At 34.1% G+C, this 18009-nt stretch overlaps 1 protein-coding gene across 7 annotated transcripts in view; it reads right to left on the bottom strand.

The window, feature by feature from the left end:
- The window catches only part of LOC149805869 (coiled-coil domain-containing protein 154-like), a 170542-nt gene that overhangs the window by 151432 nt on the left and 1101 nt on the right, over positions 1 to 18009 (bottom strand). For 2 of the 7 annotated variants that reach the window (XM_089950591.1, XM_089950590.1), the window contains exons 1-2: positions 5433 to 5570; positions 4582 to 4679 (exon numbers count right to left, since the gene is read on the bottom strand). The exons of 1 other annotated variant lie outside the window; for it this stretch is intronic. In XM_089950591.1, the coding sequence (XP_089806717.1) occupies positions 4582 to 4673 (92 nt within the window). In that variant the 5' untranslated portion in view covers positions 4674 to 4679; positions 5433 to 5570. Of the gene's footprint in view, positions 1 to 4581; positions 4680 to 5432; positions 5571 to 18009 lie in introns of those variants that run through there. 4 more of the 7 variants (XM_089950593.1, XM_089950592.1, XM_089950597.1 and 1 more) reach the window with 3 other exon arrangements.

Here is an 18009-nt window from a genome sequence, read left to right on the forward strand (position 1 = left end):
ACCAGAATGTGTTTTGAAAGCAGGTACCTACTTGTTGGGAATGTTTAACAAGAGGACCAAGTAGACCTGATATCGCTCACCTGACATACACTGGTTAAAATGCAAATGTAACTAACAAAGCAGATGTCTAAAGAGCTGAAAAGCATCCACAGAAATCAATGACCATTATGCATGGATTCAACCTTTTTGTCCTGGGATGCATCACCTGTTCCTGCTGAGGTTTTGGACTTTGCAAAAGAATGCAGTTTAAATAAAATATCTGACTTTTATGGATCTTAACCCTTTTTGCATCTATCTTTATTTTGTGTGCCTTTTGTGGATACTTGGGACTAAATAGCCAGAACTGTGCTGATGTGCCACTGAACACAATGCATACATACAGACATGTATACTCTGCAAGATTTTAAGATGGACATGTGGGTAGCCCTAGCTATTCACATATCTGACTTATAAAAAGTTGTACATCTGCAATAAGTAGCCAATAAATTCTAGAGAATTTGTGTCAGATTTTTCTGGAACAGACCAATCAATAAAACATTCATGCTTCCCACTGTATCTGATTTTTCTCTTGCAAAGTAGCTTAAATGTATTGATTTACACAGGCAATCATTTGAATTATAATAACTGATCTAATGTAACATGATATAGTAGTTATCATTATGATCATGCATGTATATAAAAAAATCACTCCATCATACCTTATATCAAAATCAAGAAATAAAAACTGTTTCACACTATTGCCAAACTTATTCTGAGGTGCTGGCTTTTTAAAGGCCACTATAGCCAGAGTTGCGCACCTACTAAAATCAATTCTGGCCTTTCTTTTTCACATTATACAGCTACAGAAAATTACAAAAGTGCTATCAACATTTGAAGCCCATTAGGAAAATACACTGACCTCCTTTTTCTTCGACTTTTACTTTATATTATTTCACCAAAACAATAGCCACATTTTCTTCAAATAATGGATGAACTGTGAAGAAACTGAAATGACCTCTAGGCAGACTTGGGTACCATGAAAGGCAATCCATTTTTCATGATTTTAAATGACAATCTATTTTATAAATACATTTCCATAGTCTCTTGGGGTCCAAAGGATTCAAGTTATTCAACCATTGTTTATTTCAGCTGCTTTTGATTCTTTAGACAAAGATAAATTCCTCTTGCTCTACAGATCCATCTAAACCTGTATATGAATGTAGTCCAGTCCTGATACCCAATGTATATGAATGTAGTCCAGTCCTGATACCCAATGTATATGAATGTAGTCCAGTCCTAATACCCAATGTATATGAATGTAGTCCAGTCCTGATACCCAATGTATATGAATGTAGTCCAGTCCTGATACCCGATGTATATGAATGTAGTCCAGTCCTGATACCCAATGTATATGAATGTAGTCCAGTCCTGATACCCAATGTATATCAATGTAGTCCAGTCCTGATACCCAATGTATATGAATGTAGTCCAGTCCTGATACCTGATGTATATGAATGTAGTCCAGTCCTGATACCCAATGTATATGAATGTAGTCCAGTCCTAATACCCAATGTATATGAATGTAGTCCAGTCCTGATACCCAATGTATATGAATGTAGCCCAGTCCTGATACCCAATGTATATGAATGTAGTCCAGTCCTGATACCCAATTAACTAATTGATCAATACAAATCCTTAAGATGTATAAATGTAATTTGGTCCTCATGTCCACAAGAACTAATGGATTAGCACAAATCCATACAATGTATGAATGTAATCTGGGTAGTACTTTTGGACATAACGAGGTAATAACTATGATTAAAAATCGGCACACGTTTAGCAAAAAGATAATTTTATAAGCTACATATGTATGTCTTTATGGCTAGCACCAACTACCAACAGTGTACATCCTTTAAATCTTTAGTTTTGGAAGGAGAAAAGCACAAATGCTTAGATAAACAAAAGAGTGGAAGATTAAGACTTGTGGAAAAAGAAGGAAAGAAAGAAAACAAAAAAGATATGATAAATTTAATGAGCATATATGTTCATGCAGGAAAGTGGAGTCAGATTTGCATATATTCACAAAAGTTGAAAAAAACTGCAGCTACTGAATTGTAATATTTGAAAATACAGGAAATATTTTGTCAAAAATATTGACTTCCTGATTACTGTGAAAGTTGCACATTTACATATTTTGGTAACCTGATACGAAAATGGTCCCTAGAGAAAGTTCTCTAGAGTAAGATTAGAGCTTTCAGAATCTGATTGGTTTCCAGTCCTTTGTTTTTTTGGGGGTGGGGTGGTATTTTACAGCACAGTAATACACGAAAGTAATATTGTGATAGGATGTATACAGTCAAGTGGCCTTGGCCCATTACATGCTAGTCAACTCCAGGTTGATCCAGTGGTAAGATAAGAACTTTTACCCTTCTGACTGCACATCACTAACTTGTGGGCAATCATAGTTCCAAGTCACAAGTTCTGATTACTTTAATAGGTTTCTATCCAATCAGGTTAACAAAGTTTGGAAAATTATAACTCATGATTTCCATTTTCAAAATGAAGCAGCCAAGTTTATTCCCAAAATCAAATTCTTTTTCTCTATACAATTAGGTTTCGACATTTTTGTAAAAATATTGCTAAAACTCCTCCAGATGTACAATATAATCAGAAAACAGATAAGGATATTTGCTTGCTCCAATGAAATAATGGATATATTTCATTAGGTTAGTGTAAATAGTTATGTTTATCCCTAAGAGAACCCCTGTGAAATGATCATGAACAATTCATGAACTAGCATGAACTGTTCAAGAATTATTCATGAACTTAGGTTTATGAACCAGTCATGAAAGTTCATAAAAAGGTTCACGAACTGTTCATGAATATGCATGAACTGAAAATAGTTAATTCATGAAATTCTGAATTATTGACCTGAATTCATGACCAGGTCATAAAAGTTCACAAATGACTGATTTGCTTGCAGCAAGAAAATGTTCTGCTTTATTTTATGCTCAAACATACTGGTTAGCAATACGTGTAATATAATGAAGCAGCCAATGTCTTACTGTATCACGCACAACAACGTCAGCGGTTTGCTGTTTATGGTCTTCTGTGTTTTGTGTACATTTGCACAGAAAATATCAGTAGTAACATAATTCTCCTTCCCAATTCAAGGTAAAATGGCACATAGAAAAATACTGAACTAAAAAAAAGCAAGGTTTTGGCCATTGTTGGATTTTAAATGTACTTATCCAAGTGCAATTTACCACTAGACAAAAAATTAATCACTCACAAATTTCAAAATGTCTTGTCATAATGTTATCTATGTTAATTTATGAACAGTGGAAAAAAAATTATTGTATTTCACTCCAGTGAAATATCAAGACTATTTCTCTCAGAAAATCCAGTATTTTATGGCCTAGTATAAAATAAAATAAATGTGTGTGTGTGTGTGTGTGTGTGTGTGTGTGTGTGAGATTTGGATTTTTAACAAAGCTTTAAAAAAAATTCAGTCATATTTCTACGACGTCTGCAGTGTGGCAGTTTATAGTGATGTCTAGCACTGGGGCATCATGCTGCAGACAAGTAGCATGATGTCCCACCCAGTAACATTATCCTGACACCAGGCCAACCAGTCCTAACACTAACCTCTTAATGCTAAGCACCTAGCAAGGCAGTTGTTACTGCCTATTTTTATAAGTCTTTGGTATGACTTGGCTGGGTTTCGAACTCACGACCTCCAGCATCTAAGATATAAAATAAGTAAGAATCAAATGATTTCATGGGTTTCAGTTTTCAGGTGGGGTAGGGAGACAGAAATTAAAAGAATTCAGGTCTCTCTTCAATGTTATTAATCTGACCCTAAATTTCACCCACAACTACCTCTGGTTTCTTTTCTTGCACAGAAATAACAATATTCATTCCCTTATTCAAATTTTCTTATATATATATTAAGTTGGGGAGCTAGTTGACAGTAATGGAATAAGGAACTAATTGCAATAGGAGTCCACAATAAACTGAATATTAAAGAATTATGATATAGTGATGTGAGCTGTTATGAAAAAGATGCATGACAACTCTTTGGCAAGATACTTCTTGAAATGATATAAAGCTTTGTAAATCACAGCAAATGACAGCAAAAGTATTATTCTGACAACATTTCACCACATGATTTTTTTCACCGTCACAGCACTGGATTTAAGGAAGGAAAATGCAAAGTGAAGATTTTTACATGATTTAAATTAACTTTGTTATACTGACAATTTCTTTTACATTCCAGCATCTGCCACTTAAAATGTTAATGGCATTTGAAAATATTGCAAACTGTATGATTAATTAAAGGAAAAACACAATGAAAATGACAGATACTTCAGTTTTTTGTGCTTCTGCAACCTAATTACTGTGGGTAAAATTAAAATTTTTATTAAAAATATGTGGTCTCCCAGAACTGAAAATAAGAATCATTTGGTTTCAGATGAAAATTTAGTATTAAAAAAATGTGTTTTAAACCTGTTAAGAAAAGACCTTGAGGTATGCTATTAATACTTTCATAAGACAAACAGAACTTTTTAAACGTGTCTTTTATGGTTATTTAGCACTTACCATGAGGAAGTATTTTTTCTTGGGGTAACCGAGTCAGGATCATGTAATTTTCTCCATAACATGGAATTTTCCATTCCACCCCGAGCTACCATTTCTACCTAAGTGTAATAACATTAATGTAGATAAATCCATATTTCTGTCACAAACAATATAAAACAACTTACCGCATATACTTGCTTATGAGTCCAACTGCAAACTTCTCAGACCCAAATCTGCTGGCACATAATGTACTGGCAGATCTAGGTCTGTGCCTTTTGTTAGGAGTAATCAGTAGAACAATCAACATAGACCCTTATTCTAGATGCACATTATAATGCCATGGCAGATCAGGATCTTTGTTGTTTGCAAATTGACTTGATTTATAAGCAAGTATATACAGTAATTCATTGATTATTTAAGAAAAATATCTCCATTCAAGCATATGAAATTCTCGTGTGTATAGTATGAACTTTCTAGATTTGAAAATTTAAGTTTCAAAGGCACATTTCTAATATTATCCATTTATTTTATAGTTATGTACAATGAGCTGCATGAAATTGTCACAAAAAAAGTTATCCCATCAATTAAAAGTCACACAAACTTAAGAGATCTATTCATATAATGAAATTTCTAAAGCAAAAATATCTTTTCCAATATTGTAGTAAATATCAAACTTTAACAAGATAAAAATTAAAATGATGGAAATTTTAACTTGACCCAATGAATCAACACATCAATAAATTATGCAGTCACACGGACCAGACCTTTCCGTAGATACAATTAGACATTTATACCAATATTTTTAACAAATTCCATCAAACAATGAAAATAATATGATTTCCAATAATAAATAAGCATACAACTTGACTTACCAATGAAAACTCCAAGTATAATGATATATTCCTATCATTAAGACAAGCGTTAACAAATCAACATGATTTCAGCATAAGTTTTAAAAAAAATCTCCAAAGTAATTCCATGAAAACCCTACCAAATCAAATTAGCTTTCTTTTGCTGATCAGTTTCATCAATTACAAAATGATAAAGATCAAGAAGTTTCACCTGGATCTCAATGGCACCTGAGTGATGGATGATGGCTCTAATATACACCTGGATCTCAATGGCACCTGAGTGATGGATGAGGGATCTAATATGCACACAGGTCACCAGGGAATGCGAGAATCAACAACCATTTGATTGATCAAAGAAATCCTTCATTGTAGGGATCTAAATTCTTCTTGACAACAAGAGAAGCTTGAACAGTCTTAGACCACAAAAATAATCCCATTGCCAATAAATTCACACAAGAAAGCTTCCTTGGTGCAGTATGGATCAATGTCAATGTGTTGTGAAAACTTAATATTTGCCATTGAAATCTGAAGCCAGATTAAATACACTGGTGATATGGTACCTCATGCCAGCACAAGTAAGCAATTAACAAATCAGCATGATACACAAATACACAATATACAGGTAGACTGAACCGATACACTGAAAAAAGCATTGTGTTTGGCAAAATAAACTCCAAACAGCACCTACCCAAGTCTAATTGCATGGCCTCAAGCTGGTTCTGACATGTTTACCAAAGTTTCAAGATCAAATTGTAACAGCTTAACATGATTAAATCAAATTTAATTGTTATCAAAACTTTGAAATACAATTAGTTTCTTGTAAACTTAAGTGAGTATAATGTACATGTAGTGCCATGCATGTAACCATACATACCCAACATAAAAGCCAGGTATAAGTATATGGTGTGATAAATTGCCTCACCTGGACATTATAAAAATTGACATATCTCAACATACTGACAAAGAAATTTTAAACGAATTTAAAAAGATGCAAATTATTTCAGTATAAACTGATCATGTAAGTAATCACTTTTTAACAGAAATATAAAAAGTATAAATATTCAAGCATAACTGAAACCTATTTACAACAATACTGTGTACACATAACAACAACAAACCTAATTTTCAGTATTGTTTTCTTGTTCAAAATTATGAATTTCATTTAAACCATCAAAAACAGGTAAAAAAGAATGATTAGGCAAAAAAGACAAAGACCAAGGGTATGAACTTTCAATGATTTTGTGTTGTCCAGTAGGCTAGTTGTGCTAGGGAATTATTGTCCCCTGATATTAAAGTCAAAACTTTCTTCTGCAGGAATTAATTCTTTTCATGTTATATCAAAAAGGCCTCCTGAGAAAGACGCTTGTCTAATACACTGCCATTTCTGCTCTGATATGACCGACTACCTGGAATACAGCATATACTCACTGACAAGATGGATCCAACTTCAAACATTGACCCAAGAGTCTATGATGTTTGTTAGATCTAATTAATATAACAAATTATAGACCCAGATCTGCAGGCACATTGCATGATGACAGATCAGGGTCTATATGTGTGGCAGTTGGATGTGACTTGTAAGGCGTATCTGTTATAATGGCTGTTAAGAACAGATTATCGGGTGCACACATGGTCATGTGCAAAAATCTGCCAGACAACAAGTGAATAGTTTGGAGGTTTAAAGTACCATATGTAAATGCTTTTAAGTCGAGTCAAACTGCAAACAACAAAAATCATGGTCTGCCATAGCATAATGCACCTACAGATCAGGATCAATGTTGTTTGTTCTACTGATTACTCTTAATAAACCACACAAACCATGATCTGCCAGCCTATAATGTGATGGTAGATCTGTGCAGTTTGATTCAACTTATAAATCAAGTATAGGGGCCCCGAGTGGCCAAGTGGTCTAAAGTGCTCTCCCTTACGGATCACTGCCAGCTCACCTCTGTCTGCGTGAGTTCGAGTCTCGGATTCGGCTAATGTGGGTATGTGAAAAAGCTTGCCAGTAGCTTCTTGTGGGTCGGTGGTTCTTTCTGGGGTTTTCCCAGGTTCTTCCTCCACCATTAATACTGGCCGCCATGTATAGCCTATCGTGTGCTGAAAAATGGCGTTAAACCCTACAACAGCAACAACAACAACAAAAATCAAGTATATATGGTATTCCCAACAGTAAATCATTAATCTTAGATGATTAATTATTTTATATATAAATTATGTACCAAATATTTATAAAACAGCATTTTAATCATTAAAAAAATGCACTCAGGGAGAAATCTTTATTTCCAATGATTGAAATCAGAAGTAAGCTACAAAAGTATACACATCAAAATCAGCTGGAACCAGCCAGAGCATTGAAAGTTACCATTTGGTCTGACTGACTAACATACTCCATACACTACTTGTATGATGCAGGATACAATTAAAAGAAGAGGAATAAGTTTCCAGCTTCTTCATAATAATATAACTAGAAATGTGCCAATAGGACATAGATGCCCTGCCACCAATACCCCTCCCCCATTTTGTTAGAATGAGTGCCTCATTCAGAAGACAGCAATAACCATAGCAAAAAAATGTACCATGTATAGCTGCTTATAAAATGAGTCAAACTGCAATAATAACAACAAAGATCCTGATCTGTTAGTGCATAATGCACCTGCAGATCAGGGTCTATGCTGTTTGTTCTATTGATTACTCCTAACAAACTGCACAGACCCAGATCTGGTGGCACATTATGCTACAGCAAAAATGGGTCTGTGCCTTCAAAGAACTATGTAACTAATGTTATCTTTACAAATTATTTTAGAGGCAAAGATGCCATTCAGTTTTGTGTTTATAGTTGCACAGAAATGTACTAAATACAACATGTGACAATTTTGCTGCAAGATAATATGTAATGGCTTTCTTGTCTGAGAAGTAATTTTTTAACTTCATTTCTTTCCAACCAGGTTTACATCTAGAGAGTGACTTAAATATTGAATAAAAATAAGAATCTTGCATTTAAAAATGTATGCTTCTGGAAATAGCCACTAATATCAGTGTAATTTTATATTACCATATTAAAAATTATCTTGTGGCTCTTTTGTTTTATATTTCATGCATTCCTTTGATCCTAACCATCTATCATTTTTCCATAAATAATGATGGTCAAATATGGCCTAGGTTGGTTTCCTTCATTGACTGTATGTGTCTTTAAAACTGATTTTAAATGAATGAAGGAAAAACTAACGAGGCCTTGCCATTAAACTTGGGTCCTTATAAATATATATCCATTAATTTACAAATAATATATGACCTGGCAAGTTGTCAACTGCACGACATATAGTTCTTATGAATAGTTCATCAACAGTTATTTCCCTTTTAATAAAACAAACAAGGAAGATTATTGGGCTGCCTGCTACTAATTAATAAATTTATTTTGATTGAACTTTGAGGTTTTTCTCTTGGGCAAGTACACACAAAGGCTATTTTGCCACATTTTCTCTGTACCATACAAGCACCCTAGTGCTCATATTTCTAAGTCTGCATCCACTATGTAATGGGAAAATATAAACTGAGATTGGTTCTAAACCATTGGATTATTTATGAGGCAAGGTGATCAAGCAATAACACTTTTTTCTGTCAATGTTATTGAGCACAATTAGGTAAAGATCCTGCTAAAAAACTGGATTCAAAGTCATCAAAAAGGTTGAAATGAAGATAATGCATACATATTTACTGAGAGATTTCAAACACATGACTGAATCAATTTTCCATTCATGATCTTGTTCTTAACTTTGCATGTGATAATAATATATATTTTAAAATCATAGGATACATGATAGTTTCGATATATATACAGGTTACATCATTCTGGTATTTTTTTTCCTTAATTCTGAGGTGCAAAAATAGACAAAGACCAATTCTAAGATTAGATTAATGATTTAATCAGTGGCAGGTCCTTATGGTACAAGTTCCAGAAGTGCTAATTAATGAAATAGTACTCATCAAGATCATTAACAGTAGCAGTTTCATGACTATTAAAATAAATGGATACATACATACACACACACACACACACACACACACACACCTACACACAAAATGTCATAGCATATAGTGAAAAGAGGTATATTATCATGTAAGTAAACCATATCTGTGCAAAATCTAGTAATAAAAAGTCCATGACTTTTTTCATTTAACAACTCATGGTTAGGTAATGCCCTTTGTCCCATATTGATATATTAACTGTCAACATATAGTTGCCTCTTTGTTTTCCTTGCTTGTTCCCCATTATTCCTATTTTGATTAGAATTTTGTTGCCTTAATAATTCTGTCATTGTTTGTTGTATAAAAGACATTTGTAAATTTCATCATTGTTTCATTACCTCTTTCTACTTACTATATACATGATCTTGCATATTTATCTGCATTTATTTTTGATCTTAACAAACTAGGATCTATATGTAAAGAAATTCAATCATTTTTCTGGTCATCATAAGTATGTTTAATGCTAGCTTACATATGCATATTATTTGCCCATATATAATAGAAATAATTATAGCAGCAATCTTGAATACAGTCAAAAACATACAAAACAATCTTTACTAACTCAAAGGAAATGTTAGTTTTTTTAGAAATAGATACTTGCACTTTTATTTCTTGTACCCTTATTGACATCAGGCAAATGGTAACAGAATGCCAGCCTACTAAGCTAAATGCTTAAAATAACAGTTCTGACATATCTAAAGACATACATGTATCTATATAGTTTTACCTACTTAGATGTACCATTTTGTAAATATGTTAGTTAACACAGCATTCATCTTTTAATTTGTAATTTGATTCGATGCTGAGATTCAGAATTATTTATTTAGCCTGAATTTATAAATCTGATGCAATTTCTTTTTAAGAGCAAAACAAATTCACATACATACAAACCATATGTATTCACTTACGAGAAAAGTCTGACTGCAAAATGCACAGATCCTGATCTGCCAGCTTATAATGTGCCAGCAGATCTGGGTCTGTGCAATTTGTTAGGAGTAACCAGTAGAACAAACAACACAGACATTGATTTGCAGGTGCATTATGCTATGGCTGATCAAGATCTTTGTTGGTTGCATTTTGACTTGACTTATAAGTGAGCATAGATGGTACATGTGTGTATATCAAATAGAAGGAAAGACACATGCCATTATCATTTTAACAAATTTTCCATTGAAGCTTTTTCTAAAATTTCATATGAAAAGAATAATTAAGCATACAAAATGTACTTTTTCTATTTTCAAACTAGTTACACATAAATGTAATTTTGTATCAGTCATAATAGGAATAATTATTGCTGTAATTCCAAAACATATAGAACAATGTCCTTGCCTTTACTATGTAACTGAATCAGGCATAATTTTTAAAGAATGCAAGGAATAAAGGCGTTCAGAATACACATACATTGACAAGAGACAATGAATACTAACATGTAATAAGTGTATCAACTAATGGAAACAGTGACAATGTTTATATGTTTAATTAAGGATCCCTCTGGTACATATCAGAAATATATAGGGATCTTCCTACATAAATAACAGGGTTCGAGTCTCGGATTCGGCTAATGTCGATATGTGAGAAAGCTTGCCAGTAGCTTCTCGTGGGTCGGTGGTTCTTTCCGGGGTTTTCCTGGGTTCTTCCTCCACCATTAATACTGGCCGCCATGTATAGCCTATCGCGTGCTGAAAAATGGCGTTAAACCCTACAACAACAACAACAACAACATAAATAACATAATTTTATAAATTATAAGTGACTATGAGCTGAACGTTACTGTGTAACAGTAAAGTAACTTGCCAACACCAATTAAGAAAGGATGACGCATTTTTGTACTCTCAAACCCCAGGACATGGTTGTATTTCAAGAAAACACAATTTTTCTGTAATCTTCAAAAATACAAAAAACACGCTACTTCCTGTATATGCCCATTACATGTAGCATGTATAAAAAGTAAACAGTCATGATTGAAGCTGATAAAAAGCTGGTCAGCTTAAATAGTCACAATTAAAGGCAATGAGGTCAGATATAAAACTCCATGATTTCAGTATTACTAAACTAACTGACAATAACTAGTGAGATTTGTTTGAAGACTGTAGTGGATGAGCACAATGTGCTAATTTGCATAGGTAAGATGAGGAAATGGAACAACCCATCATAGGTAAATCAACAAGATGTTAGATGCATGTACAAGAACAAAAGTTGTTACACATCACTGCCCTGAATGAGAATGATTAAGCCATATGTATTATATTTTTGACATGTTTCTGAACAGTAGCAACATTTCTTTTAAGTCGGATTTTACTACATACATAAAACGCAAAGCTTGAGCATTTCAGCTATCAGAGCAGTGTTAAAGCGTAAATCATTTTTGAAACTGATTTAGGAAGTAACTATCAGCTAAGCTCAACAACAATAAATTTCAGAACTCTTGGTTGATGGAGTTCTACTTTGTAAAGCGTGCCAGCCAAAAACAAAACAAAAAAAAAGAAAAAAACAAACAGGTAAGGGTAGGGATCTATCAATTCTTTGCACATACATGTACTGCAAACAACACATCAATATATATCAACTCAGTTCTAATCATATTTACTCTGAGAACCCAGCAGAGAAGTTTGAACACCAGGACCTTCCAGTCCCTAGTGAGTATAGTGATGAACACTAATGCCACTTGCATTACCTTAAAACCCCTATGAACCCCATTGAATTTATAATCAAATTGTAGCTATTGCAGCATTGTGTTTTGGGCTTGTGGGAAATTGTTTTCATGGCTAGTGGAATTTCAGTTAGGGTTTGTGAATTTATTTAAGTTACCAACTCTGGGCCTGTGTCTAAAATTGTTTTTTTCAGCAGTCTGATTGCAATTGTTGCAATTTAAATATAAATTCAATAGGGGTTTGATGGTAATGCATTGGGCTTTCAGATCTTTTCAGCACTGTATTGGTGTGTGTATGTGTGTGATTTGGATTTTTAACGTTCCTTTAACTATTTTTCAGTCATATCACTACAATATCTGCAGTGTGGCAGTTTATAGTGTAATCTCTAGCACTGGGGCATCATGCCGCAGACATGTAGCATGATGTAAACAACCATTCACATTATCCTGACAGCAGCCTGACCAGTCCTAACACTAACCTCTTAATGCTGAGTGCCACACAAGGCAGCTGTCAGTACCATTTTTATAAGTCTTTGGTATGACTTGGCCAGGGATTGAACCCATGACCTCCCGCATCCAAGGCGGACACTCTGACCACTAGGAGGAGCAGTTCGCACTGTATTGGAATATTCCAATTATGAAATTTACAGGTTGAACACTAATTTTGAGCCATATGTCTGACAGAAACCTTGCAAATTCCAAGTCCCACTGAGGAATGAATGAGATTAAGGTCTTATCTCATGTATTGAACAGAAGTGGTAGTAGCAAAACAGTGAATAAATCAGTGATGTTCCAAATAACATTCAAAGCATTGTCTCCTTCACACATAACCGGTACAATTAGTACCACAAACATATAAAGTAGATATACAAGATGGTGTATCAAATAATGCATATGGATATTGTTTTAAAATTCCAAAAGCAATTGTTGCTTTTCAATCATTATCGTCACCATAAGTTCTGACCTGTTTATAATTTAAAGAAGCACACTTTCCATTCAAAAGTATTACATGTCAATGTGTTTTAAGGCAAAGCAACAAAAGTGGCTTATTTAGAACTGTGGCTCCTCTTATGACATGCTGCATGTGCATCAAATCTATTCTATTTTACATTCCTGAACCCACTGGGGTTTTTATAAATGGAGGACAAATTACAATAAAAAACTTTTTTACAAATGTTTATTAAGAGAAATTATTCTGTAAAAATTCATACCACCAAGGTCTGTGTGCCTCATTATGACTTTAGTAACTTTTATTTATCCAGAGGTGGCAGGGTCCAGTTTCATAAATTGGCCCCTGGCAAATTTCTTAACTTAAGGCTATGGTGTGACTTTTTCAGCTATTATTGTTTACTATTTATAGACCTTTTTGACCTCACTTGTGTATTTAATTTTTTTATTTTTTTATACTAGGTCGCTGATTGCAGCATTAAATTTGTACGTAAAAATTGGCCCCTGCTGGCTTAATGAAAATTGATAATTTTTTTATGGTACAGTCAGCCACATCTATTATACTTTTCTGTTTCTTTGTATATATTTAAATAATTTTTATGCATTAGCTTCATTATATTTCCTTCCTTTTTCCACATATCACTTAGTGTTGTATGTTATGCTCTTTGGAGTGGGAGGTAACTGTTTTGTACCTCAATGTGAGAACTATTTACATCATGACAAAGTAGCATATTTTGGACTTAACTTACTAAATATGGAAATAAAATGGTAACCATAATGTATTGTCTTGCACTTTCTGTAGCTGTCAAGGTATGCGCCCCCTTTTTATGAATATTATTCAAATTTCAATACAGACACACATAAACAATTGCATAGCATGTCAACATGACTGTATTCTTAAAAGTAATTTAACTCCACAGAGCAGATAGAATTCAGAGGAATCATACATAAACACTGTTGTGAATGTTGAATGTCACCAGTGGAACGGTCTTAGAAATAATGATGCATATGGCATATTGCTTGCTATATTTTGGTGAGAAGAATGAAAGTTTTAGCACACCAACATACTACCTTCATGACCCCACTCTGAAGTATAACATAAGAGATTCATATCTCACACATGGGTGATAATAGGAAATGTTTCAGTGTTATGTATATATCTTGAAATTTCTAGGTTCAGTTAACAAAGGGGGACAAGCTTAAAATTAAGTGGCAGTTTCATGTATTTGACAATACACAGTTTCTCCTTTGAAATTCTTGTTTTCACTGAATGTTAAAAGTACATCAATATCACTTGTTTTTTTCTTCTTCTTTTTGCAGGTCTCAGACTGAATGGTAAAAAATTAGGATTAATCAGTTAGTCATATTAAAAGAAACAATACCTTCAATCTCATCCAGATACTCATTCTGATCTAAGTGCACAAGAGAGTGACTTTAACAGACAGATTTAGCTTCTTCAGGAGTTGTTTTATGGTACATGCTTATTAACAGCCAAGCCTGTGAAATGCTTTTTACCTTGAACTGAATTTTTCACTGTAAATATTTGTTCCATACCTTATCTTATTATTTACTATGATTTTGTAAACTCCAGAAAGCATTAAAGTCTGTTGCAAGTAAATTGGTGTCTGTGAAGAAATTTCTCTGTTAAACTGTATTGAGTAATTTGTATACGTATGGTCAATTTCATTGGCTATGTATCAATGAATGTACAGTGGAGCCTCGTTAATCCGGACACAGTCGTTCCCAGCGAATATGTCCGGATTAACGAGTTTTCCGGATAATTGAATCATGCACATTTTTTATTTTACGATATCATCACACCGTATATATGTACATGTATATGCTAGCTTTAAATGTAATGTACTGTATATTCAATAATGGTTGAAATAAATTAATGAATACGTCTTTGTGTTTATTTCACATTATTATAACATGTGCTTGTACGTACATATACAGTAAATAGAAGTTTAGACAATTAACACATCGAACACATCACACTATGTTCATGTACATGTATGTACTGTACATACATTTATTATGCCAATTTCCTGAAGAAGTCTGTAACCTTTGTTTGCCTGGATTCTTTGAAGCCCTATACTGTCCACAGCTTAAAAATGTCAACTGTATTTGCACAGCAAACAATAAAATGTGATTGTTACATACAATTGGTAAACAACAAAGAGGCTTAATGACACTTTTAATGTTTTTACTTTATGTTATGTCAAAAAGCATGGACGATTTGATCCCAGTGTGTTTATTTAATTATTAACACCCCCGTCGGCGACTAGCTAAAACAGACATTGTTTATACAATCGCTAGTTACAATATGGTCACGCTACTTAGTTATTGATAGTGGCCATAGATTCTCAAGGGCTTCACTTCTGTGTTTTATGTATTATTCTTCTGATTGTATTTTCACATATGATTTTTCAAATTTTCTTATTTTTGGACAGATTATTTCCAGATTATCGAGACAAGTTTTAATGTAATTTTACACTTTGGTCCCCGATTTTGATTTCCGGATCCGGAATGCGGATTTCTTGATTAACGGAGCAAATTAACGTTTAGGAATTCCGTTCCCGTTGAATTATGTCCAGATAGCGAGGTTTCCGGACAAACGGAGTCCGGATTAACGAGGCTCCACTGTATTTGATATGTCACTTTGTAAGTTTATCAGGGTCCCACACATCAGTATATCAATATTCCAGCATTGTCTAATGTTAACTGATTAAACTTTGACCTCTCCAGACTAGCTAGACTTGTGTTGTGATTACCCTCCCCTCCACAACACACACTGACAAAACACTGATGCTGCTATTAGCATCTCCAGAATGATAATAAAAAATTAGGAACTGCTTCTTTTATATCAGTCTAAAAGAACTTCTAAAGCACATGATTTACTTAAATGTGTGATTTCTTTAAGTTTGCTAGAAGAGTTTATAGAAACTTTTCACTTCTGTCACTGACAACTGGGGCCCCGAGTGGCCGAGTGGTCTAAAGCGCTCACTGTTCCAGATCACTGCCATCTCACCTCTGTCTGCGTGGGTTCGAGTCCCGGGCTCTGCCTATGTGGATATGTGAGAAAGCTTGCAGTGACTGTAGCTTCTCGTGGGTCAGTGGTTCTTTCCAGGGTTTTCCCAGGTTCATCCTCCACCATTAATACTGGCCGCCATGTATAGCCTATCTTGTGCTGAAAAATGGCATTAAACCCTATAACAACAACAACAACACTGACAACATAGCATTTCTGTCATTCCCTCCTAAAATTTATAACTTCCAGATCTCTTCTTGACATTCATGAAACATTGTAAAGGAATCAGATCTCAGAAATGCTTAATTACACATATTTGGACGCCAAATTTTTATCTGTAATGCAGAACATCACTGAGGCGGGAGTCCTCTGTATGCATATAATAGGTGTGCAGCAAAATTCAAAGACTTGCCAGTCCTGCTTCAGCCACCTGCTTTGTGGGAAAATGTGTTGATCAATTAGCAATGCTGATATTTACATTGACAGAATTCAGTGATTGAAAGACCCCTTGATGTACATACATGTTGCCATTTTATAAGAATACATAAAAAAGAACATGCTGCAATAGCTGGGCGGCAAGTTCAAAGGCTTTGACTGGTGTCCAGATGTGAAAATGTACTGATATTTACAGTGATTGAATTCAGAGGCACAAAGACCCAGAGATGTACATGTGGTCATTTATAAAAGTACATCAAATAAACAACTTTAGCTTTCGTTATTGTGTTCATTTCCAAATGTAGCGGAATAAGCAGTGCACATGACCTCAGAATCAAGACATGTTGAGATGTGGACAAAATGCCATTTGTAAGTGGGTGACAAGGTGCCTAAAAATGTAAACTTCGCCTTCTTCTGTTAGGAAAGTGAAAACGACTTCGCCCTGTGATTATTTAAGAGGTATATTGGCTGACCATACCATATTTTATTTTAATGCCCCTCGCCTTAGCCTGGTTAGTTCTAGTGTTGTAGCAAAATGTATTCATCAAGGCATCAGTAGCTAGGCCTGGTTTTTATATCAATTATGTTGACAAACAAACTCTTGCCCATCCACAAGCATTTTGTTTTGATAGCTGATTGACCATTAGTCCTACATGTAAGACCTGATGCTGATATTTATGTTATGGGCGTCACAGCAACTAAACAAAATCAACATGTGCTATATCTTACATGTAGGACTAATTGACCATTAACCCTTTTCCAAGTAAGGTAGCAATTATCAATTTTCTGCATGATATCCTTCGATGATAAAACATACAAACATGTGTTTTAAGATCAGAATCGGTGATCTGGATATTTAATAACTGCCTCTTATACACTATTTCATCATAAAATTAGTTTGAAACTGTAAGTGAACCAGTAGGCCAAACAGGAAATAATGGCGGACTTTGTTAAGTCTGATTTGTAACAGTTTATTAGATTGTCTGTTTTCTTAAATCATTGGGCAAATATATTCAGAAAAAATATACAAATCATTGAAACCAAAGCCTATGTATTATTTTATTAAAGATTGAACTTTAAATTGCAAATTATGTAGGTCAGAGACAATGCTATGTTGTGGAATTCATGAGATGCGCTTTCAGGTCTAAACTGTTTTCTGACTTGACAGGTATTTGCGAAAATACGGGGAAAAAACAGCAAATGAGATACTATTTATTTGCCTAAAATTACTACAAGTACGCATACAAATAAATAAACCATAAATCTGAGATCCTGTGAATGGACTGTTGTAATGAAGCTATATTAAAGTTAGTGATTACATTATGAAAACCTCTCCATCTAAAAATAGATGCACTCATGTTTGTGTTGATTCTGTAGGAAAGAAGGGACTGCAACTTTTTAAAAAAATGGGAGTCCTGGACTCCTAGTTTTAAAATCCTAGCGAGACCTCTGGGAATTTTGATTCTGTACTGATGTAAAGACGAAAAGCATTGTAGGTTGCAAAC

The sequence above is a fragment of the Sinohyriopsis cumingii genome, chromosome 2 (assembly GCF_028554795.1).
Source record: "Sinohyriopsis cumingii isolate HCF-2022 chromosome 2, ASM2855479v2, whole genome shotgun sequence".
Taxonomy (NCBI): Eukaryota; Metazoa; Mollusca; class Bivalvia; order Unionida; family Unionidae; genus Sinohyriopsis; species Sinohyriopsis cumingii.